The sequence below is a fragment of the Centroberyx affinis genome, unplaced genomic scaffold (assembly GCF_046629955.1).
Source record: "Centroberyx affinis isolate AG114_WGS23_722 - 3 ecotype Tasmania unplaced genomic scaffold, CSIRO-AGI_Caff_v1 ptg003519l_1, whole genome shotgun sequence".
NCBI lineage: Eukaryota > Metazoa > Chordata > Actinopteri > Beryciformes > Berycidae > Centroberyx > Centroberyx affinis.
In genome coordinates, this window is record NW_027281464.1 from 150936 (window position 1) to 176666 (window position 25731).

The 25731-nt window shown below is 41.3% G+C and overlaps 2 protein-coding genes across 3 annotated transcripts; both read right to left on the minus strand.

Annotated features, from left to right (window-relative positions):
* Positions 1-6462: 6462 nt before the first annotated feature.
* socs9 (suppressor of cytokine signaling 9) lies at positions 6463-9761 on the minus strand. The gene is made up of 2 exons (XM_071539775.1): positions 9685-9761; positions 6463-8584 (listed from the first exon to the last, which is right to left on the minus strand). Exon 2 carries the CDS (start codon positions 8404-8406, stop codon positions 6712-6714), a length of 1695 nt encoding a protein of 564 aa, XP_071395876.1. The 5' UTR covers positions 8407-8584; positions 9685-9761; the 3' UTR covers positions 6463-6711.
* Positions 9762-10155: 394 nt separating this feature from the next.
* On the minus strand, positions 10156-25579 carry LOC139661332 (protein Smaug homolog 2). 2 transcript variants are annotated; one of them, XM_071539774.1, is made up of 13 exons: positions 24971-25579; positions 23202-23724; positions 22584-23060; positions 22090-22332; positions 21816-21925; positions 21406-21492; positions 20714-20987; positions 20062-20147; positions 19635-19744; positions 19146-19344; positions 18153-18279; positions 14230-14313; positions 10156-13157 (listed from the first exon to the last, which is right to left on the minus strand). In XM_071539774.1, the coding sequence occupies exons 2-13, from the start codon at positions 23395-23397 to the stop codon at positions 13129-13131; spliced, it is 2022 nt and encodes a 673-aa protein (XP_071395875.1). In that variant the 5' UTR covers positions 23398-23724; positions 24971-25579; the 3' UTR covers positions 10156-13128. The 2 variants fall into 2 exon arrangements, with proteins under 2 accessions (XP_071395875.1, XP_071395874.1); XM_071539773.1 differs by having other exon boundaries at positions 20062-20153.
* Between the last annotated feature and the right edge of the window lie 152 nt (positions 25580-25731).

The window sequence follows — 25731 nt, forward strand, 5'->3', positions numbered from 1 at the left end:
TGGAGCGCATTGTAAGTGCTACATAAATAAAGATTATTATTATTACTATAATTATTATTGTTATTATTATTATATACTTAGTGTTTATTATGTGAACTATATAAGAAAATGCACAGGGTGCACTTTCTCCTGTCCAACTTCCCCATAGGCTTCCATGGTAAAAGTAGCAAAGTAAAATGCCACTAAAATGCACTACTAGGTTTATATGTGTTTTCACAGGGTGCTTTTCTCTTTGAAACCTCAACAAGTGGATTCCAGAGTCATAATGAAGTTGACCGCACATTACACACTATGCTCATGTTTTTTACAGTCCATCCATCCTAAAAATCGATGTATTAAAGGGACCAGCTATGTTCGCAAAAATAGCAGATTAAGAACAATTCAGTGGAAAATACTGTTCAGAACCCATCACTCCAAGCTAAGGTTGGAATAACAGGACAACGTCACAATGTTAGCTCAAATGAAACACAAGGTGTTTTTACACAATAGATTTTTCTTTAATTTGAATTTTATACACACATATCTCTAGAATTATTCATACTTACTGCAGATCTCACATGAAAATCCAAAAACTTCTTGCACATTACTGTACATTTAGCTCCAATATGCAACTTTTAACAACTGTATTACATTACCAGTATGCATGTGGATGTCTAAATCCCCCCAGTTGCTTTACAGTGATGTTCGGGGTGTTTTGGGGCATAAACCTTTTGCTGTGGATGTGGCCTGTGGTGATCTGCGTTGTGGCTATAACGGTAAGTGCAGCGAAGTCATAGCAAAAACAACAATGGTGGAAAGCAGTCAGAAACTATAGTACAGTGAAGCTAAATGCAGCAGACAAGACCGGTTCAAAAATACGGTTGAACATAAGCATTGCTTCTTTTATTACAGATTGCCTGTGTTCACCATCTCGTTCTTCAACGCCTGTGGCGGCTTTACAGATGCCAGTTATCTCAGCCTCAGCCTAGATTCCATTAGACAGCTCATCGAGATGAGTGGCAGGTGTTGGGGCGTGAACTTGACCAACTGAGGGGGAGGAGGGTGGGACTGACAACGCACTTCCTGCCTCAAGGCGAAAAGTTTCATATCGCGACTTTAACCACATTGCAGCCCAACCACTGACAAGTCTCGCATATGAAGTTGTTGTTTTTCTGTGATTGATTAATTTTTGCATCGCTCATGTCACACAGCTTTATGGATAGTTTTTTACTCCTCTATTTTCCAGTTCATGTAATTCAGAAGTCTACTCAATCAAACCCAGAAAACAGTATAACATCTGGCATGTTCAGTATACTGATGTTGGAGACAAATTTGCCAACCAAACTACTTTCAAATTCAGTAAACTGAAAAACTCTACTGATGTACAGGCACAATACGGTTCAGTAGACTTTTCAGATGGACAACAGATGGCTTCATCATCGCCCGGCTTAGAACTTTTTTTTTTTTCTTTTTTTTTTCTTGACTTCTTAAACCCTTTCTACACTGAAATTGCTCCAGTACGCTTACACAGCCAATAGAGATGTTCTCTATTTCAACAAACAATGAAACAACAAAAAATATAAACACAGCAAAATGGGTTAGCCTACCCAAACAGATTTCCTCTGTCAATACGATGACATGGATGTTTGGAGAAGATTTATTCCATTTAAAAGCCGATTTTGCAAATGTGTATACTAGATTTGAAGCCTCAGGCATCTTTGAGTTTATTTAAGGTTCCTCTTCCTTTTTAGTTTTATTTCATGGATAGCCAATAGACTTTGATGAGGACAGAGAAAAACGTTTGTAATGACTAGCTGGCTAGGTCTACACATTGTTTTTTCATTTCTATACCTTGGCTGTAACACATTTGAATGAATTGTTTTGCAACAGCATAATTAGTCACAGAGAGTCTGAGTTATGCAATTAAATTAATAATTTGTGCATTCATAAAAGTCCTTTTTGCTGACCTTTTTTTTTACCTAATGCATGCTATTTTAGCAGTAAATGATGTGAAAGTGCAGTCACTAATCATCCCTATCCAAACAAACAAAGCTAATCTAAAATCATATCTGTATTATCTGTAGCTCCATTACTGAGTCTGCCTGCCAAAATACATTATGATACAGTTTGCCACTACATTTTTAAGTCAAATAAATGCCATGTGAATTTGTAAAGCTCTGTATACAAACAGACAACATCATCCTTCCAAATCCCCTTGCTGATAAATACTGTATATTTCCAGGCCATTAGTTAATAACTGTATGGGTTATGCACATACAGTAGGCATATTGGGCTGTGTGTCACTTGCACAGCGGTTCCATCAATCTGTACACTATTCATTGGCTTGGTGGTTGCATGCCCAACACCCCATTATTCCATCAACAACCTGTCACTGCAGAGGAGAGTGAGAAGCATAGTGGCAGGAAACTCTAGCGTGAAGATATGGTGCAGAAAGAAACCGGGATAAAACAAGCAGCTGAGAATAAAGCACTGCCGCTTTTCTGTAGCAAAGGTCTTATGTGAGTTCCTACATGCCTGAGAGAATGGGATTGCATTTGGATTTTAAATAGGAGGCAAAGGAAATACTGTGTTGTCAAAAGCTTGCTTCCAGGGAAACAAACATCAAACGTAAATGTGTCACTGTGTGACAATGTAGCTCCTAGGGGGGAATTGCGGGACTTTTAAGAACTGAAACTTTAATAACTCGGGAATGACTTATTTGGTTTTGACAAGAACTACTTTGTTTGAAAAGGTATGACTCAAGATACACAAGAATGTTCCCATTCATGTTCAAGGTTGAAATTCAGCGGGATTCATTTACTGACCAAAAATAACTCAATCTCAGCTGCAGTGTCTCCTCCGCTGGAGAAATGTATTCCTCCTCTTTGGGTGGATAAGAAGAATCATGTCTAGCCATATGCATCCGGCAAGAATTTGAAATCAGTTTGATGCACCCTCCCCTGAATTAATGGCCTAGATACAGAGTGTATCTGATAGTACTTGAGCTCAGGAAGCTATATAGGTCTACATACAGAAGCAGATATCACAGCACCACAAAGAGACTCACTCGCTGTGCACCTTTTCACTCTCAAATGAGCAGAGTCTGTGCCAAAGACGAGTGCTTTCGGGCATTTGTTCGATTATGACCGACAGATTATTTGGGAAACTATTGTCCCCAGGTGTTATGAACATTTTCAAGCTTATTCTCCACCCCCATGATGTTCCATTCTAGAGATTAGGCTCAGAGGAAAATCTCTTCCCTCAATGGGAGGAAGGGAAAGAGGACCAAACAGGCACAAACACTCTAAGTATGTGTAGCCAATCAGCTTTCTGCTTTGCTTGAGCATGATGTCCCTCCGGGCCTGTTGATCCCGGCAAGGAAAAGTCCTCCTTTTTCCCCCAGCGCCTGTAATACCTGCATGATGAGTGCCACGGCGCAGCCAGCTGCAGCAGCCGCACTCAATCCAGCCACCTCAACCCACCACACACAGAGCACAGGCCTGCACAGGCAGCAGGCTGAAACACTGAAGCTCTTTACAGCCACCTACTGTGCTTCACGCAATATAGCATTCTGTGCTATGACTTGAGCACTCAGAGTACTGAGAAAATTACTTTATTATTGAAAACTTGTTCTGAAAAAGTACATTTTTATTGCATAACTATTATTGTTATACTTTTAAAAATGTATGGTTTTCTGAATATACACTACCAGTCAAAAGTGTGGACACACCTGATTGAATGTACTGTGTTTTTCATTATCTTAAAGCCATTTTGATCTAAAGGCTTAAGCTCAAATGTTTGAAATTTGTTTCTTAGATAAATATAAATAGTGAAGTTGATGCCTATGTGTGAATTTCTTTCCAAAGCCTTTGCTTTTCCATCAAGGCAAAGGTTGGCTACTTTAAAGAATCTAAAATAAAATATAGTTTTGATTTGTTTAACACTTTTTTCATCACTGCATAATTCCATTTATGTTATTTCATAGTTTTGATGTCTTTACTATTATTCTAAAATGTGGAAAATAGTAGAAAATTTTTTTGACTGCTAGTGTACCTCATAACTTAATTTTTACAGCCTACTTGTATCATCTTGACCATGGATGCCAGTTGGCTTTGGAGAGCATTGTATCACACTGTTCTGTTCTGCATTATATGGTATTTACAAGACAAAGGCAAGAGGCTAAAATCCTTTGTGTAAAGGGTTTAAAGTGTAAAGGGTTTAAACTTAACCCCACACTCAACTCCACAGTTGTGTATGAATGATTGGTCAAATGTCTTCCATCACAGAAAAATTGTTTTTATTTTATTTTTATTTTTATTTTTTTTACAGTGACTTAGTGAAGAACACGCAGGTCAAAGTACCTGCCACTGCATGTGGAATGCAGGCTTTACTGCCGTCATGGAAAGGCTCTTAAATAATATTGGCTTCATTAGTGAATGAGTGCTTGCCATGGATGATTTGCATACTGCATATCAAATCGCCCATCTCAAGGAGAAAACATACTGTAGCATCGCAATGATTCAAAAGATGATCACAGATCCATTCTCCATGCTCCCTCATTAAAACTGGGATGGTTGTCTTCTGCGATTATTACTTAGTGCACACAACAATTAGTACTGTGGTCTCTCTTTGTGTGTTTTCATTAATACAAAATGCTGTTCACACACAGCAGTAAATCACTTCACCGCATAGGTAAATTAAGCAATTAATCTTTGAATAAGTCCCAGATAACCAGTTAAATGGAGTCCTTCTAGCATGAAATGCTTTTTGCTCTCTTTGCCTTGTTTTGGAAAGTTTATGCCATATTCATTCATTTTATTTACTACGAGAGACAATTTCTATTTGAATATGCAAATGTATCTCATTTAAGAGGCTTACTTTTCAGACTTGCTCCAGATGCAGTGCCAAGACAAAATATATTATTCTACAAGTCTGTTGATTTTGGTTTAAATTTTTTAATCTGAATAAAAGGCACATTTGATCATTTCTACACAAAAGATAAAGAATGACTCAAGAAATGATGTGAAAAGTGAAACTGTTTCATTATCTACTGTCTATGAAAACTTTAAGCATTGGATACATTTTGAAGAGGAAGTGAACTCTACCTACAGACTTAACAAATGTAAGTATAATTTTTGGTAATTCTGGAAATCTACTATCTTTGAGTGTTGGTTCGTGTTGTACAATTCCCTGTCGGTATACTGGACTGAAAGCATTTCAACTATGACTTTAATTCATGTACAGTTCACATCAGTTCTCTACAATGCATCTCAATTTAGCTGAGGACCGATTTTTCTTTTCAGAACTTTTCAGAGCTTATAGATTTTTTGGCTCTGTGATTGACTTTATGTCAAGATCCTGAGAAAGCTCAAAATGATTTTCCTACTCCCACCATTCTTCATGTTAATTATGAGTGATTCATCAGTGCTAATTCGCTATGCTAATTTTGTCATTGAACTCTGCAGGAAGATTAGTGTGTAGACATCCCCCCACTGAAAGAAATGCACAGCAGGCAGCCAGGGGAAAGATGATAGCTAATTTCCTTGCTCAGGGTCTGGACATCAAATCAGTTGATGGGCAAAACAAAAAACGAAAAAGCCAGACAACACCTAACTTCTTCGCTAAAAAGCTCAAAGGTTTAGCTGTTTTACCTGTGATTGATTTAGGCTTTCATCTACTGTCTTCACAAAGGTTACATGTTTGACCATTTTCTAATTATGAATGCAATCTTTCCGTATTTTCATATCACATCATCCTTTATCCTTATTAGCACTCACATAATTAGTTGATATCCCTTTGATTAAAAAATAATAAAATACACCGATTACAGGCATTTTTTTCTTGCCATTATATTAAATTTTTACCTCATCAGAGAAACCAAGAGTGCATGGTGTGTCTTGGGATGAAACATCATCAAGAGGCCGATGTAAATATAATATTTACAAAGTATTACTGATGGCAGGAAATGGAAAGCAATGCAGATAATGAATGATACAGAATTTCAGCACAAAAGCCATCTGTTTGCTTGACAATTGTGCATCAGCTTTCCTTATCTGTTAATTGGTGTCTGTGCCTCACTTTATCTCAGAGCACTGAAAATTAATGCCAACATTCACCACTTTGTCACATGATGGAAATCTATTTTGGAGCCTGCTTTATTCTCCTTTTTTAATAAGAACAGGTAGCATATGCACCTAACTCTCTTTCCCTTTTATTCAACCCTAGGCTCAACGCTAGGATCTGATGATTAATACACCAAAAGAGCTACACTTCAACACCTCAGTAACAAACTGAAACCCTTGTCAGTGTGTGTTCCACCTTCTCAGCACCTGACTGATGAGCATCTCTATTATAATCATCTCAACTCGCACTAGGAAACCTTTCCCAATCGTCAGACAATTAAGCTGATTTTGTCACACTTGAAACACAGAGGATGTGATGACAAATCTCTGAACACCACAGGTCTATTGTTAAAATGAGTTTGTTTAATGTGTGCATAAAGAATTTTTGAGTGTGCAAGGTAACTGAATTAACATACTGTATTATCCATATAGTTTAATACAATTGTAAGACATATACAGCAGAAAAAAATAAATAAGTACAGTGCAGTGTAGATTAATATAGCCAAATGGAGTGAGGAACAAGCCAACTCATTGTTCAGTAGGGCGGGGATTTGCATCAAAAATGTGTTTTAGTAGTTTCTTTTAGTCAATACTTTTCATCAGTGATTGTTCATTCCCACCAGGTATCCATTCTCCGTACGCGCACTCTCTGTTTATAGTGGTATTCTTTCAGGTGCTTTTTCAAAGCATTTGGAATGGGAAGCATGTTGATACCGTCGTAGGTTGTGCGGCTGCTGATGACCGCTCGGCAGATGTGCTGCAGGCTGAAGGGCTGTGTGCGGTGGATGGGGTTCGACAGCAGGGGCTCGAAGAACATGCAGGAGTTGGGGTCCTTGTAATGTTCCAGCAAGCCCGTGACCGTGGGAGCGTGGAACACACTGGGGTCGTGCACGTCGAAGCTGAAATTGTGGTTCCACTGTTCAATGCGAGCATGTAGCGAGCGGCCGTAGCGCCGGAAGCTGACGGAGAAGAGGTAGTCTTCCTGGGCAGAGTCGCGGAGGAGGAAGGTTCCTTCGGGCTTTCCCTCCAACAGCGTCTCCGCCTCGTAGCGGTCCATTACGCCCCAGTAACAGGGGAGGTTAGTGATCTGCAGCAGGTCTGGAACTAAACAGTGAATGTAATCAATCTGAGTGTGAATGCGGTAGCCGTCGTGAGGTTTGTGATGCTCAGTCTGAGGGGCTATGGCTCTAGAGGGGGGCATGTTGGTCGCTGTAATCTCTGGGTCGACCACAGGGTCAGGGAGTGGATCACAGGTGGGGACAGAGGCGGCGGAGGTGGAGGAGGAGGAGGTGGAGGCTGAAGCTGAAGCTGAAGCTGAAGCCGAGGCAGAAGCCACCACCTCATCCAGAGTGTCCAGACAGCTCTGCAGCAGGAGCTGGTGCTGCTGCTGCCTTTGGAGAAGTAGCTGTTGTTGCTGATGAATAGTGGCTCTATCATCGCCTGCCAACTCATTCATACCATGAGCCAGTTTTGGGCCCAGCTTGTAGAGAGGGTTAATTTGGGCCGTCACCTCAAACGTGTGGATCTCTGCGTTAGGCGGTGGCTCAACACCTTGCTCGATGCTTATGCGCCTGCGTTCTCGCAACCGGTCGTCTACGTCCTCCACCACGGTAGCTATGGTTGAAGTCGAGGCGCTGCTCACTACCATGGTATCCAGCAGGGGAGGCTGGGTAATGGGGGCTGTGTGCTGCTTGATGAGGTACCACTTCTGAGCCAACTCCGAGCCTACAGGGAAAGGGCAGTCATCCAGCATCAGCTCACTCAGATGGATTTTGCGCCTTGAGGAGGCACAGGCAGTCGATGACTCCAGAGCCTGTGGAGTCGGTGGTGGAGCCGCACTGTGTGTCTTTATGGGGAAACACTGCCCCATGGCATCTTGGATTTTCTGTCGGAAAGTGCGGCTGCCACTTGATCCTCTGCCCTCAACATCACTGGTTGGAGGTAACTCTCCTGTGGCAGAGCTGCTAACTGTTCCCTGTCCTGGCCGAGCTGCCCGTTCTTGCCCTAATAACGAGGCAGCAACTTCCACACCCTGCCATCTCCTGTTTTCCTTTAGAGGAGAGGAGGAGGAGGAACACTGGTCCCTGGACTCTAAATCACTTAACAGCTCACCATACTCAAAGCCATCACTAACAGGCCGCTCAGCAGCTGCTTCATGGGAGGTAAGGCCTTTCTTCTTCCCCTTTCCACCTTTACGTCCGCCGCCTGTGTCTCTTCTCTCCTCCGACCGGCTCTGCCTCACCTTGGGACGGGCTCCCCGCTCTCTATCTTTCCCTCGATTCCCTGACTCCTTTGGTAATGACATGACAGTTTAATTATGTGGTGAAATAGTAACAGTTGCACGAGATGACTCCACTCCAGGGAGATGCCAACAGATGACTTGTGACTGCAGTTAGCTTTCAGCAGCAAGTCTCCCATCCAGATCCCTTGCTTGAGACGTCATTATCATGGTCCATGCATCGCTGTCACAGACTTCAGGCAATCTGCAAAACAAAATGACAGCTCCTGTTAAAGGCAGCAATTAGGGCGTTGGGATGATTCTGCCTAAAGTCATAACATGGTAAGATAGGTAAGATATTGTATTTTTTAAAGTGATAATGAGTGTCTGTAAGATGAAGTGTGATCATGCATAGGCATAGTTTAAATTCAAGGCATATTATACCAGTGACCGACAGAAAGCAGCCGGCACAGGCAGCCACAGGCCTACAGTTTGATGAAATCAAACATTAGTCTTGGTTCTGTGGCCTCTAGATCTGGGAGAAAGCTGTCCGTGTTGCCAACTTATCCTGGCTAGCATGTTAGCTTAGCTTGCAATAGCATCTTTGACGAGCTCTAGCCATCTACTTTGTTTGGTATGACTTATTTATTACAAACACAACTGACAACCGGCCAGCAGTAGCACAAGACTAATGAGCCAGCCACTTCCTAAGATGAGAAACAATAGCTGTGATGCGTTTCGCTGTGATTGCCCGAGTCCTGGATCTGAAGCGTCTAATGGACCGTCCGTGGCAAACTCGAAAAGACTTGACAGTACCTAACGTTAGCAGTAGTAGTTAGAATTGGGATCTAAAAAAGTACGGTATAACTTCAGGTCGCTATTAGCTTTCCTGTAATTCAGCTGTTCAAGTCTCAACCTTTCATCCTCCGTCTGACTTGGCAAAGTAACGTTACACACTAATCTTCGTTAACATTTAATATCAGTGATCAGACCCTGGCTCTCTGCTCTCTCCCATCAGACAAAACTCGAGAAATGGACAAACAGTGGATGGGTTACACTAGGCAGCAAGAACTTGAATGTGGTAACTTTTCCAGTGCAACTTGAACTTAATAGTTGCAAGAGTTCAGATGCTTCAAGGTAAATCCGTGCCACCTAACAGAAACACATCAAGTAGTACCAAGAGGCTAACGTCTTTAGCAAGGCAGCTGTTTTTGTTCAGTAGGCTAGCTGGCTAGCTAACTTGCTAGACACTTTTCACTCTGAAAGGCAAGGTCTAACGTTATATATATTTATATATCTGGATCGCTGGCTTTATCATATATGACACACATTCCCAACATACCTAAGCAGTTAATATCAAATTACCTGCTGAATGAGCTTCTTTTTACTCTCTTTAGCTAAACTAATAGCGTTAAGATAAAGGCGGCTAGCTAACGTTAGCTTGATAAATGAACTCCTGAAACCATGCAACCCGGAAGTGAAAAAATAATAAATAAATAAAAAATATTATTATTCAGGCAAAGTGGTCTAGAGGTCTACATGCAACTATATATTTATGTATATATATATATATTTATATCTACATGTGTAAATTTGACTTGGGCTTGTATAGATTGTATAAATGTTATGATTGTGTGTGTGTGTGTGGAGGGGGGACTTGATGAATCTATATTCTGCACTGTGAAATGGACTTTCTTTACAACTGTGAAAATGCATACCACTAACTTTTGTCTGCAAGTAAAAGGCGTGATTTATGCATAGACCGTAAAAAATGTGAGTAAGTAAACAGACAGAATGACAATCCATGAGTCAAGTAGCAAAAGAACTGAACTCCTTTATTTGGACTGTCAATCCGATGAATGCTGCAGTTTCAGACCATTCAAACATACGAGTGACAGTAAAAAAGTAGAGTGTGTAAGCATGGGATGCAAAATGTTCATTCATAAAATATTAGAAAATGTCTGGGGAGTCATTAGAATTAAATATAAATTGTACAAGACAAAGATGCAATATAGCCTACAACTGACTGCTTTATTCGTTAAGCCAGGCAGGGACATTGACAATATCTGACGGACCACTTGGTAGGAGTCTTCATATGACATAGGCTTTGTACCTCATAGTGGCTGCTTGGTGTGTGAAAATATACCCAAGGCTGAACTTATGAAGTGCATTTTCTAACCCATTTCGCGCATCACTGGAATGTAAACATGGAGTAAACATATTCCTTGGCCTGTTATTAGTGTTCAGTTATACACATAATCACATCAGTTATGGCTCAGATAAGCATTGTCATCCCCTGCTGCATCTCCATTACGCACAGGCACCTGCAGAAATCTGCTGCATCGTGCGCCATGTCACTTTCTATCTGCAATAGTATGTGTAGGAGGTCTCAAACTTCACAGAGAGGTTATGAAAAGGATAATCTGAGCCATATAACATAAGAGTATCAATATACAGTATAGTTAATAGTTTAAAATAAGATAACTGAATCTTAAAGTTGTCAACATCATTAACCCACTGAACTCTTTGCGGGCATGAATCTGATGCATTCACTAAGTCAGATCTATCCAAGAGCCTGCTCTGAAAAAATCCATGACTACAATACTATTCAGGACCATTATCCAAATCAACAGACAGAGGAAGCTGGAGCTGTGCGTTTCAGGCACCACATGAACAGTTTATCAGCACGTGACAACTAACAGTTTAATCACAAGGCCAGGAAAACTATTCTCTCTTGTCACTCCACAACCAGAAAGGCAGGCGGTACATGCCTCACACAAGTATCACTTGAGATATCTACCGAGACTCGCACAGATTCGATGGGTAAGGGGGTAGAAGGCATCTGTTGTCAAGCTCTACCCAGCCAGCTCATTTGCGAGAAGGCTTCAGTACTTTAATGTGTTACATAGTGAGACAATGGAATATTCATGACATCACATAACATGAAATGGGCATTATCCCAGAGAGATGTAAACAGTGACATTTAGGCGGTATCAACATAGAACATTAGTTGCAACATTTCTGCTCTCTAGCTTTTGGTGACACTGGGCACCATCAACCACCATGACTATTCTGTCCTCTATCTACAACAGTGCTGAATTAGTGTGGCAAAACATGCAATTATAGAAAAAAAAGCATAAGTTATCAATATCAAGGGAGAGTAAAAAATACACTTGGAAAAGATATCTGTAAATAACCATGTTTACTAGACAGACCTCCTATGGCTCTGCAGAAATAAAATGTGAATGGTTATCCCTGCCTTATGATGCAACCAAAGGTGATCCAAAAGTTAAGACCATATTACACATACATGCACCTCCGCTCTGCCACATTCAAAGACAGAGGTTGTATAAGACAGTTTTTGATTCAACACTGATACCACATGGTAATGTTAGGGTTTTTTTTGAGACTGAAACATGTTGAGACACAAATGGAAAAACTGGACATCTTCAAGCACCTTGAAAAGTATGATTCATCAAATCACCACACTGGCCATTTTGAGGAGAGGGCAGAGCGAGGGTGAGGAGGTGGGTACTGGAGCATTCATTACAAGATCGAGCTTCATTTTCCAGAGCCAATCATAAGGGGGCCAGAGGGTTGAGATGGGTTTCATTAAGTTTCCTCACCCAGCATTAAAGTGTAAATTGAAAACACTCTACCCTCCCCGCTTATATCAATTCGATATCAAATCAGCTCTTAGACAGTACAAACCTCACCAGCCCTTATTCAACCCTGTGGGGATTCCTCGGCGCAAAATGAGATTCATCATCATTTATGTACTGGGGCATAAAATATCAACAGAGACAAATTGCAGCTGGCATAAATTCTTCAAACTGCTATTGTTTAAAAAAAAAAAAAAATTATACCATTCTGTTGCATCTCTCTACAAATATCTTTCTCAAATTAACAATCACACAGCCCTTCTCTTTGGCTTTGTAGAAGTTTGAGAGTCGGACAGTCATTTCTAATGTGACTATGTGTTTGAGGGAAAATAACCAAGACAAAGGGTATGCCTGTGGTTGAATTACAAGCTGCTCCTCAATACTTTTGGTCCTCGTTTCCTGCCTCTGTCACAAAAAAAAGACATTCTCTTCTAATGCGTTTGGGAGTGTGGCAGAAAGAGAGGACATGAAGAACTAAGGAAAGACTTCTAAGCTTCAACCAACACAAGCCCTCACTAGCACTGGTTACAGAACAAGGGGTGTGGCTAGGGAAGTGTGGTTGTGTTTGTGGATCAAGCCCCGGCTACAAGCTGAGCCTCTGAGTGAGTGTATCGGTGTGTCAATTACAGCTTAGTGCCCAATTTCAAAGATTATGCATGTGTGTGGAGGGTAAAAGTGCCTTACTCCTGGTTGGGAAACTTTTGAATCTACACGTTATATGGGGCAGGAGCTGTGGCTGTCAGTGTGTTCTGGAAAGAAGCCTTGCTCCAAGGCAGGAGGAAAAGAAGAGAAACTCATAGGGCAGAACCCCTTTAAGACAGCACCAATCAACCAGTTTCCTCTCACACCGCGGCAAACTGAGCCTCTGCACATCATGTCACAGTCCTGCAGACGACATGGAGCAGTTTGCACAATTAACCTTTTCTCTCTCCTGCAATATAATAATCATCTGTATTCCATTTATAATAAACTTAGTTGTATATAATAAAGTACAAAAATATCAGAGAACATATACACAGTTTTTGTCATTTTGTAGTGACCGCTTTGCCTGGTTTTCTTAAGCATATATCTTTGTGCTGGGCGATGAGGAACTGAACAGGCCTCAACTGAAGTGAAGTGTGTTTGTCTTGCTTCTTTCCACTGCTTTTCATATTGTTGATGTTCGGTCTATTCCATCTGAGGGGGGAGATTGGAGAGAAATATGTTTCAGCGTATTTATAATCATCACAAGTACTGCACCATCCACATTTCACCCTCTGGTGCTCCGTTCATCAAAAATGCATGGAACAGCGACGCCATTCTAAGAGAATACTAGGAAAGGCCGGGCACACTAAGATGGCACAGAGCAACGGAGGCCCCAGATTCACTTGACACTTTGATGCAAATTTTGTCATCCAATTACACTAGGATACAAGTGACAAGTGTAGACGCACAGAAGTGGCTTCAATTGGTTATCTATGCCCTCACCTTGTAGAGAAGAAATTCTACATTGGATTGACTAACCAATTGTGTCTAATCCCTGTTCTCTCTCGGTCTCTCTCTTTCTGTCTGTAAGGGGAACCTGAGTGTGACCAGACTAATAATACTGTATTATTAATAGATGATATATTATTAATAACTATTACTAGTAGAATATGACTAATCAAATATGAATTAAAAATAAATCAATGGACTCTCTTGTCTTTATATCTCTCTGTTAGGATGGGGAACTTGTGTATGGGCAAATAATTTTGTATTGTTTTACTTGTCAGTGGTTGTGTTGCGCATTGTTCATTGAAAATGCAGTGACTTTCTCTTATTGTCTAGGTGCAATGCAGTCACAATAAGAACATAAACACTGTGGGGCAAAAGTAATGAAGACACAATTTTAAATAAATATAGCCTCAAGATACATAAAACAGACATTTTCAGGCCAAGTATGGACACAGAGCAATGTCTTTACATAACCTTAGATCAGTAAAGATCACCACAGCTCCAAATTTTTTTTCATTTAAATTAAAAAAAAATCACATTGAAATGAGAAGTGTTATTGAGGTCATCATCTCACATGCTCATTAGATACTTAGAGGTTTATAATTCTTTAACCAAGCTTATGTAGAAGTGTTATAGTGACTTAAAATCTATTTATTACACCAACACATTACACAGAGAATAAACCTGAACATGTGTTGTTGTGCAGTCTGTAGTTCTGTGAGGTTTGCCTGCGGGGCGTTAGCCTATTTAGTGTTGGGCTGCTGAGGACACTCACCCCCTAAGGCATGCTCTGTCATACTGAGGCACAGTGACTCCAGCGTGGGGTTGATCTCCAGGTCGGCACCTGGAACTTGGCATTCTAAGGGAAAGAGGAAAAAACAAAGTACTCAGTCCACAGAAGGAGGAAGGATTATATTACCATTGTGATTGCCCTGAAGTCATTTTTACTTGCACCACTAAAGGTTTCCAAAAGCAATTCAGTATTTTGTTTTTTACAATAGATTATGTATGAAAATTGAGGAACTCACCAATGTTCCTCTTAAATTAACAGTTTTGCTTATTAATTATACTTTATTTTAGGGAAAAATACCCAGCCTTATGCACCTTCAAGGATAACTCTTATTATTCTAATGTGAAGTTCAGATGGTTCTTTGCCCTAAGAGTAGTCTAAGAACCAGGTGATTGATACTGTGTGGATTGGTTCTGTTGTAGTAGCCACAAAAATTAACCACCCCCAACGTTAAATGAATAGGAGTCATAGGGGCAACGATGACATGTTACATTCTTGGTCAAATCACCATAAATCATCTTAAAGCGACATGTTATTTTATGTTAAATGATGATGATTTTGCCCAAAATTTGCTGATGTTTGTGTAGGTACTACCAGAGAACCAAACCATGCATACCGGTTTCAGTTGGTTTTTAGACTAATCTCAGGCCAAAGAACCATCTGAACATCACATGAAAATAACAGGAATTATCCTTTAAGTGCAAAGTAAATTAACTTGGAAACTAATCAAGATATAGAAATTATGTTCGGCATTACTCGGCATCACACTACTTTTCATCATGAAATCTTAGCCTACAAAATTTACCATCGCTGTTTACTAAGTCACTCAAAATAAATTAAGTGTCAGAAACACTTCAGTGGATTTGCATCTTTAGAGGCCTTGGCCCTAAACTAAACTACTGCTGAAATATTATGTCAGCTAATTAACCACCTGACAATCTATTTGACCAAACACAAGCGTAAGGAAACAAAATCAGATATAAATCTGTTTTTTCAAAGGTAATATTATTTACAAATTCCAAACCCATTAGGCCTATTTATTTATTAGGAATTGTAGGCCATAGAGAGGGTTTAACATTTTGCATGTGTGTGTCTCTCTCTCTCTCGCTCACAGAGAGAGAGAGAGAGAGAGAGGATATGACAGTGAGAGAGGGAGAGACAGAGTCACCTTTAGATTCACCTTTCAGCTCCAGGATTGGCTTCATGTACAGTGATAAGGCAGCCTAAACTGATTTTAATTGTGATCCTTTTTGAATATCCATGATGATGAATTCTAATCAATCAATCAATCAATCAATCAATCAATCGACACTTAATGCATCTTTGTTGAATAGAGAGGTTGCTGAAGCTCTTCCAAGTACATATGGTATGTTTGTTGGTGCCAAGCATGTTAGTTCTAGCCACTGAAACATGGTTTACTGAGAATGGTGCAATAAACAAAACAACATCCTAAGGTCTAAGGAGCACAGCAAGAATTGTACAAGCTAACAGGCAGACTGTCAGGGCAAGTAACAGTGCAGTGGCATGCAGCTCAGCTGTCCTTGTCACAGATGACATGTAGCAGCACACCGGCCACAGAGTGTAATCACCTGACGCATAATGATTTAGTGAACATTGTCCAAGGTCATAAGGCCGGTGTATTCTAATGCATTGCTTACCGTCAACAAATCCTACGAAAATAACAAAATCAGCAATGATTTTGTTTTGCCAACAAGTCTCGTCCATGTAGCCGGTGCCCAATGAAGCCATGTCCCAGCAGCCATAGAACTCCATTGTATTAAAAAAATGATTAAAAACACGTCAAAGAGCTATGCCGTTATGGGTGGAAGTGATTAAACGTTTCCAACTCCAAAGAGAGGATAAACTGTTTAGATGGCCGGCATATGACCCTGACTTTACGCCAGCACCGCAAGATCGCAGATATAGACAATGGGTCTATTCTGATATCACTTCCATATGAAAGATTGTTAAAAAATGGGAGCTTAATAGTTTTGATAATCTATGTCAGACATATGGGTTGGGTGGGCAGGACTTTCACAGGTATATACAGCTTCGTGATTATTTTTGTAAAAAGGTAAATTGTTATTTATATATTTATTGATGCTTATAACTCAGGAAGCAATAAAGGTCTTATAAGCAAGTTATACAATGGCATCACATCACTGAATAAGGACACTAAAGACTATGTGAAACAACGATGGGAAAAAGAGTTGGACATTGAAATAACTGAAGACATGTGGCTGAATGCCTGGGAAACACAGTCGGCCTCCACAAACTCCCGGACCTGGAGAGACTTCTGTTGGAAAAACTTGATTCGCTTTTTCATCACTCCTAAACAGAAGTCTAAACAAACTGGCACTCAGCTATGATGCTGGAGGGAATGTGGAGAAATTATGGTTGATCATGCTCATGTTTTCTGGTCCTGTCCGTCTATTCAGACTTTTTGGAAGGAAGTAGCAACAATCATCTCAAAAACCCTGGGTTTTAGTATCAGTACAACATTCACATCCCTCTATCTTGGACATATCCCTGACGGGTTAAGTAAAGATGATACCTACCTCCTAAAGATCTTGCTGGTAGCAAGTAAGAAGGCCATTACAAAATATTGGCTTCAGAAAAACTGCCCTACTGCTGGCCTCTTTGTCAATATTGTTAAACACCTACATCTTCTAGAACAGATGACCAACTCCATACGGCTCCAAAAAGAACTGGGAGAAAAACAGTGGGAAAAATTGTGTGTTTATTTAGCCAATGAGACAGATCTTTCATAACTATTGTATGTATCATGTGCGATATTTTATTTTAAATTAGGCAAATTTGCCTTGATTTATTGATCACCCCATGACCTCATATTTGTTTGCTTTTTTATTTTTTGTTTCTTGTTATGCTTTTTGTTTGCTGTCCTTATAATGTGAAAAATGTTCATAAATAAAAAGTAAAAAAAAAAAAAAAGAGCCATATTTCATCATCGCGATGCACTGGGCCAACCGACTTTTTCCTCAAACAACTTAATAAGCCGGCTGTAAACACGTTTGCGATCTCAGGAAAGAAGTTTCGTAGCACCGAAAATATTCCCCGGCGTAATGAAGAATTTGTTCCCATTTGAATTTGATTTGGTAATAACTACAACAGTCTGACTTTTCATGGTAACAGTTAGCAATTTTTAAAATTGAAACTATGTCTTTGTGAGCTGTATTTCAAGGTTTTTAGCTTACAATTGGAGCCAGTTACTTCCGGGTTGACACCTAAAAACGGTACATGGGAAGTCAGAAAGTAACTGGAGTAGAGCAAACGCATTGTTGATTTTTGATTTGTGAGATTTGATTTGTTGACGGTAAGCAATGCATTAAAAAACAACAGCCTTATCCTTTAAGGATTCATTTTGAGAATGAACAATTGCATTTACAGTATTTATGCTGCTTTTCCTACTGAAATGTTCATATCATATATATAGTCCTCTGTCATGGTGGTAGTCTATATAAAATCCCACATTTTGTACATCTTTGGAACCAAATTGATGCATGTTGTCCCAGCAGTATGAAGTAGCGAATACTCTGTTTATTGCAGGTTTCTTACACCATGTGCACTGATATCATCATATTTGTTTTTGCATCCTCAGGCTTCAGAATTTTCTGGCCTCCATCGCCATCAAAGTAAAATATCAAAATATCGACAGTAATTTTAGGCTCAAAATGAAAGGACTTCTAGATAAGGAACATGTAGATAACAATATGAAAACGTACACAGGAGGTCGAGGGAAATGTGAATGATGGTTGTAGCTACATGTGGGTAGAATATATATAAACATGTAAATGGGGATAGTGGTGGACAGTGGGTGTGATGTTTGAGGAGGGCTGTGTATATCCATGTTAATGAGGGATTAAAGAGGCTTTGACATCATACAGTACCTTGCTGCTGGAACAGGAGCATGGTTTGCGGGGAAGTGTGGACAGGGAGCGAGTGGGTCCGCTGCACAGAGCTGCGACTCTGACTTGGCATGCTGTTACTGCCCCCAGGGTTGGCAAACCATAGGTTCTACAAGGAAAACACAAGTTCTCATTACACAAATGCCACTCATCCTAGGGGGTTGATAATTTTTTGCTTATCTTTTCAGCTAAGTGATTAAATAGAAACTCTTCAAGCTATGATAATGAATCAATTCATATCAACGTGTGATACCTAACCCCTTGTATTGCCTTGTGTATATTGATTAAACTGCCACAACCTCCTGTTATTTTACTTGTTTTCCTTTCAGAACAAATGTTCACTAAGGAGGATCATCACTCCTTGGGCATATCATCATGTAGGTCAACACCTTAAGACACTGAATGGAGATAGCGAAGAGAAACTCTTTGCAGCACCAAAGCTAGAAATATGAACCCAGGTGCAATTATATTACTACTTCAAGCCGTCTAGTGAGTGTTTGGCAAAGAAAATGAATACCTTTGATATTTAAAAAAATTCATAAAAAATCACCACAAAGAAAAAAACAACAAGAATTTCCACATTTGACTGTAATTATCTCTCTGAACTCGTGATGTAAAATATTTTGTAAAAAACTGATCCATTTCGTCTAAGAGTCTCCCTCCACTTTTGATGCTGGATAACTGTATTACCGTATTACCATGCAATGTTTCAGAGAAAAAGTGGCCTTGCTGTGCTTGGTGTGACATTTTAATCATATGTGGTGATTCTTGTAGATTCTCAAGCTGTTTGAGTGACATTTTCAAGTACACTAGAAGCTTATGGTAGAGTTCAAACAGCACAAAATGGCCACCAAATATCTCAATAATGGAAAAACAGTAATCTGGGATTTTTAGCTGCTGTCAAGGCAAGATTAACATGCCACAACCTGGTGGTATTGTCCATTAAAATGTCTATCCAACAACAGGACTACTCACTTGTCTACCCTGGCCCGCCAGCGCAGGATTAGTGAGGGTGTGGCGTGGAGATGCTCCGCCGATCCCGCCTGGCCTCAGAAGACCCATGCGCCCGGCTGGGAGTCCCCGAGGAGCCATCTGGAACTGCCTTTGGCCCCGCCGCCCTAGTCCTCCACTCACAGAGCCTGCTGTGGGGAGGGAGTTGGACCCATACGCCCAGCTAGAGTAAGAATAGAAGGAAAAGAAAAGTACATCAGACTTATAAAGAGCAGTCAATGAGAAGGGCTAAAGAGAACTGGATGTTCAACTAGTACAGTTACTTCATATAAAATGAGGTTCATCTGAGTGAGGAAGAGAGAGTGAGAGAGAAAAGGCAAGGGAAAGAGAACAGAAGCAGGAAAAGTTAGACAGCAGGGATAAGTGGAGGGAGAGTGTTACATTCAGCCGGTGTGACATCTCCCCTGCTAAAAGAGGGAGATCAAAGGTAAGAGGGAGCCAACAGTGTCTCACCCTTTCTGTCGGTACACAGGCATGTCCAGCATAGCTTTCCGAGGGAACAGGCGGAGCAGGACCTGCTGCTTCCAGGAGACCAGCCTTTTCCTGTGAGTTTCTGAGAAAGCCTGACACAGAGGGAAAGACAGCGGCACAGAAAGGTATCAACGTTTCAAACAGCACTGCAGGCTTTCAACAGACGCTTCTGGAATTTGTGAATTTCTTTGACAAGCTTTATTTTTCATTCTAAGAAAAAACTTTAAATCCTATCCATCGGTACAATATTTTCCATGAATAAACATTCAATACATTTTCCCATAAGGTTTCTTATGTTATACTGTACTACTGACATTAGGTGCAGTTACAAGAATACACAAATGCACGCACACAAATCACTTAAATATGTTAAGTTATGTGAATGAAAAACCTGGACTCAGATTCTCACCTCATGTGTCAGACACTTCTCAATGAGCTGAAGGTAACAGCTGATATTCTCCTCATCTGGCCTTGACACCAGCAGCTGGGTGCATACTGAAACTCAGAGTGGGGTTTACATAATGGACATAGAGTAAATTACACTTTTTCCAAACCAAGTACAGTAGCCCATCCAATCAAGGTGTGGAATTATTACACTATACTGTATGTCAATATGTGGTTAGGTGGAGATGGATGTGTGAAATATCTTTCTGTGCTGCGTTTCTATGTGTTGCATATGCGGGAGGACCTAGAATCTCTATCGCTTGCTCTGCCAAATGTGGATTTGTATGGACAGAGCAGGGAAGAGGAGGGTAAATGTAGCGTGTTCTTGTGTTGTTTTTTTCCCATCAGCTTTGCTGTGTCGTGTTTGTAGTGTTTTGTTATGTTGTGTATTGTGTCTCAAGTGTGTGCCTCTGCAATTGACACAAGAGAATTTCCCACCGGGACAAATCAATTATCTATCCATGCATCTCTACCTGCCTTATAGGGACCCAAGGGGAAATCTCACGTGTAAATCTCACGTGTAAATCTCACAAGTAGAGTGCAGGATCTAAGTGTATTCAGTTTCAATCTAGAAAAAAAGAACAAAACAAAACAACAAAACACCTTCTCAGTCTCACCTTTACCCATGACACGGGTGAACTGTCCAGCAATGTCGCCGTCTGAAATGGGTGTGGCTGAAGACTCTCCATCACAGGGGGGCGGGTTGTGGGACTGGAAGCCCTCTGAGGCCAGCTCTTTATCTGCCCCTGCCTTGGGGGCTTCTGAAGGGGAGGCGGTGGGGTCCGAGGCTGTCTGCACTGCGCTGGGTGGGCTGTAGGCCTTGATGGGTGTGATGATGATCTGTTGCAGCTCCTGGAGGGCGTTACGCAGGTTCCCCCCTTCCAAAATGTCCTGCCAAAAGATGACTACATTAGTACCATATACAAGCTCTTCTCAGATAAGCCACTTTTGGGCAGCAGGGTGATGTTGTGAGCAGGGAGGCAGACGTTCAACCACAGGACCTGGATTCAAGCCACAGTGTCAGCAAGCATCTGCCCTGCTGAAATGTCCTAAAGCAAGACACTGAATCCCTGCCAGCTCCTAAGGCGCTGCTCTGTGGCTGACCCTGCTCCCTAACCTCCTTGTGGAGGAGGGAAAGCAAAATGAGAATTTCCCTATGGGGATCAATAAAGTGTCACATTGCTATTGTTATTCAGTAAATAAAAGCATGAATGAGTAAATATTCAAGGACATTTTGATCAGCATGACTAAAAATTCAACACAACACATTTTCAGTATGAGAAAAACATCTTGATTCCATCTGAATTACCTTCTCTAAAGACTTGAGCACACTCTGCCTCTCTCGCAGTTTCTGGATACTCAAGGCAATCTTATGCCGCGCCCCCTTAGTGACATTCTAAAAGGAGACAGATAGAAAATAACAAGAGGGCATGAAATGCAGGCAAGTCATTTCTCGTGGGAACACTGGCCAATTTGTACAGTTACTAAATAACAAACCTAATCACCATCTGTTTCATTAAAGCCAAGGGGCAAAGGCAAAATCGCACTATTTATATGTGTGAGTGGCTCTATATAACTGTAGGGTGCATTGCTTAATTTCATGCCTCATTGAGAGTTGATGTATCATCAGGTTTGAGGACAGTAATGTTCACAATTGATGGGGAGGGGTGGAATAATCAAAGCCCGGCCCCAGTGTATGTGAAGGGAAGGCATATAAACCTGTGACTCCAGGTGCTGCTCTGTGAGAATCATCATCTCCTCATAGGTCATCTGGGAGAAAAGTGATGCATATTTATGAAGACGGAGACTCTTCAACCATGTGGGGACATCTTGAGCAAACACACAAACACAAACACACCAAGGGACAAAAAAACAAAACATACAGTTACATTTCGGCTTATATCACCACAGCTGTTGGCAGTGCATGGCTTTTACCAAAGTAAAATACCATCTATGTGACCGCCTTTGGCTTGTGTAGGTGATGAACTCTGACCTTTCATTCCACTGCCATCCTCCTGGAAGGTGTTGCGTGTGGAACCTTGTTCTTCTGTCTGCTCACTGCCTGAGGAGGCCACACTGCTTTGGGGGGACAGGGGTGCGTGGTCTGTTGGAACGAAGGCCTGCCGGCCCCCCAGGTCGTCCTGGCTGACCCACTCAGAGCCACAAGCCTGGGGACTGTTAGGGATTAGGGACATGGACTTCTTCAGAGGGCTAGGCTGCATCTGCCCACCCAGACCTGGCAAGGGGAACAATTCAGGTAGGTAGATCGTTAGAAAATGTATAGAATACTTTGGAAAGGGAACATGGATAGTATTCTAGATTCTCAGATGAGAGATGAAGACAAATTATATTAGTACCAAAAACTACAATTAACACCTTAACAAAATGCTCATTCACATGTACAATGGTTTCACTTCTCCCAACACACTATATCCTTCCTACGTTTTCTCCACAGCTAAAAATGATAGGAAATGGGGAAATAGTTACCTGTGTTATTGCTGTTGATGGGAGAGGACATCCCGCCTGGGAACGGCATGTGTCCATTCTGGCCTGCTGGAGATGTGCTGGACGAGGGGGACTTGTCGTGCCAGGCGTGACCAGGGTCCAGGGCCTCAGCAGAGCTGGGCCATTCATCTGAGCCCTGGCGCGGGTGATACGGGCTGGATGGGGCCCGGGAGGAGGGTGCATAGCCACTGGACAGGTGCTCCTCTAGGTGGTTCAGCCACATGGCCAGAGAGGTGCGGTCGTCCAGGGTGGTGGCAGGGTGGATGAGAGCATAAGATAGCAGCTGTCTGCTCTCTTCCACAAACAGGCTGCTCTCAATAGTGTGACTCAACACCTTCTGCAGCAGCTTCATGTACTCACATTTGGCCTCGCTGTTGCGCGGCTGCAGCAGAGGCAGGTGGGACAGCAGCAGAGATACCACCTTCTCCTTTGGCTCCTGGTGCCACTGGCTGACAATAGCTGATGACAAGAGAGACAGAGATGACTTGGATCAATAATTTAACAAGTGACTGATTTTGGTAAAATACAAGGCTTTTTCAACATCAGAAAAAGACAGAACCAACAGTGTATCCAACAGATATTCAGATATCGCTCAGCTACCTGCATTGTTGGCTTCAGCTTCTAGGATGTGGATCTCTGTGCAGTCTGCCAGCCAGTGCTCAAGGCAGATGTGTAAGAAGCGAGCCTGGGTGCGGGACACCCTCTTCAGGAGGGACAACAGTGCCACCGTCTGTTCACACTCATTCCAGCCCTTGAACCAATCCGTCAAGATGCCCACCTGGTCTCGGAACATCATGGCGTGTCTCCTCGGGAAGGAGAACAGGAATGTGTGGGTGGGGAGGGGGGTACTGGAAACACTGCTTTCTCACACACAGGGTCACTCTAGCCCCGCACAGCGGGGTCGTATTTGGAACAGTCCTGGGATCCCCTCAGATTGGACCGAGGGGCCCTCACATGGTTCAGGTGCAGGAGTGACTGCAGATAGGGGTGGCGTGTGGATTACTTGGAAGAGGTCTTATGTAGTGAGGGTGGGAAAATGTGTCAATTCTAGTTGGTAGTAACACAGAAGGCAGAAAGAGGCGTTGTCTCACTCTGGCATGTCCAGGATCACATCATCCGTGTCCTATCAAATCAACAAACACGGAGGGAGAATAAGTCTTCCATTACTTTGTGTTTTGTACATTTGTTGTGTTTCTTCAATATTCAGCTGATGTCTAAATTTCAAAATCCTAGCCAACCCAATATCATGACTTAAGTACATTAAAAAATATCACACATATCTAGGCCTAGCTTTTTGAGCTTTTTCTAAATGCATCAGTCAGTGTGATACCAAGGGTAAATAAATATATCAAGTGAATATGAGTGATTTGACAGATAAGGTCCAATTCACAAAATGTGAAAGGGAATATCCATCCCTCAGAATTAACATATGTTATTCCTATGATCTTAGACAGTTTTGTTAGTATTTGTGAACATAAACTGTTCTCCCACAAAGCTGCAAACAAGAGACGCAAGAAGACTTTCTTGGATGATGGCATTGGTATTAAATGACAAATCTTTGAGCTGACAGTGAATGACAACTGTTGAAACTGACAATCAGTGGGAGACTGCCATTGTGGACATAGCAACAGTACAAGGGATAATATATTTATACAATATGAGTTTAGGGCCCAAAAAATACAGAACATTCAAACACACTGATCAGCTTTGGCAAACCTTTTGTTCAGAACAACAGTAACAAGGTAATATAACTGCATACTGGAGTCCTGGACCTTGTTGATTTCAGTTACAAATGAGCTGTCCATGTATTAGTCATTCTCGTCTCATCAAAACCTTACAGGTTTGACTTTAAACACCGTGAGATATCTCTAGGCAAATCTTGCGAAACATTTCCCGAAAATCTTAGTCACAATTGTGACTTTTAGGGTGTTGTTGTTTGTGGTAAGCATATAACATTATGCTGTATCTATTAGTTCAAAGAGATTCTTGCCAACGTTGCTCACGCTGCTTGAGTCATGTCATGGTAATAAAGGCGCAAGTCATTCACATAAAGGCAGGTGCGTAAAATACACCTTAACCAAGAGATAACAGTTGGTAAGTAACGCCAAGAGTAATGGCTAATGCATAACGCTAATGCAGAAGTTTGCATAAACATAAAAAAGGGCACTGCTGGCCAAAGCAAAAATGCTGTCATCCGTGCCCTGCATTTAGAACAGCTAATCATAATACAGAGATTATCTGCTACTGGGCAGAAGTAGAACACATATAGTCACTAACCAGCTAGCTACATGTCAAAAGCATCAATTGCCAACACCGCAAACAGTGATACACATATTAGTTATTGCTTGGAGTAACAGTAATGAACAAACCTGAGAGAGTGACGTTAAGTTCTGGTCACCAGACTGTTGTTTTTGTTATTCCTGCACGATTTAATGAATCGAATCTTGTTACACTCGGCTGCTTGCTTCAGTCTAGCATTAGGTAGCGGTTAGCTAGAGTTAGCTTGATCGGCCTAGTCAGTGATGAGGGATTCAGGATTTGTATTGTTTTTCGTTGACGATGTTGCTGCTGGTATGCCCCTTTACCCCGTTTCGTACTTCAATCTCCACGGTGCAAACAGGGTCGTCAAACCGCAAATTGTCCTCAACAACACGTTATAGGTAGTTTGATTAAGTTAAATGGCTAGCAATTTTCAATCAGCGGACTCAAAAGCTTGGTTGTTTACCTTTGTCAATTGTCACTTGTTAGCGAGCTAGGCTACAGTGCTAGTGGATAGCTAGCTCGACGGTAAGGATAGCTAAATGCTAGCGCTAGCTTCTTAGCTAGCAAGTTTGCTTATAAATGCAATAACGTTAGCTTAGCTGAGATAAGCGTCGATTTCGATCCCGTGCGTGGCATTCGATAAACATATTCCTTTACAGCGACGAGCTCCCGTGATTTCAAATATATAATGTAAAAGAATAAATGTACAAAATGTTTATTACAATACAGAAATAAAGAGAGTACGCCTGGAGAAATCTACTTCGATTTAGAGTTGACGTAAGACGTGAGCACAACGTCATACGTTGGGACGGTACGCAATGTTTTGTTCCACCCACAATTTAGAGCGTTCAGGCTATGGTTCCGCCAC

Bases quoted from the DNA above. Each gene is read 5' to 3' on its own strand.
- socs9 (XM_071539775.1), bottom strand. From the start codon at position 8,406: ATGTCATTACCAAAGGAGTCAGGGAATCGAGGGAAAGATAGAGAGCGG.
- LOC139661332 (XM_071539773.1), bottom strand. From the start codon at position 23,397: ATGATGTTCCGAGACCAGGTGGGCATCTTGACGGATTGGTTCAAGGGC. The intron at 21,926-22,089 runs GTCAGAGTTCAT...TGTTTGCTCAAG, and splicing joins GGATGGCAGTGGAATGAAAG to ATGTCCCCACATGGTTGAAG. The intron at 20,988-21,405 runs GTAATTCAGATG...ATCTTTTGGCAG, and splicing joins TGCTCAAGTCTTTAGAGAAG to GACATTTTGGAAGGGGGGAA.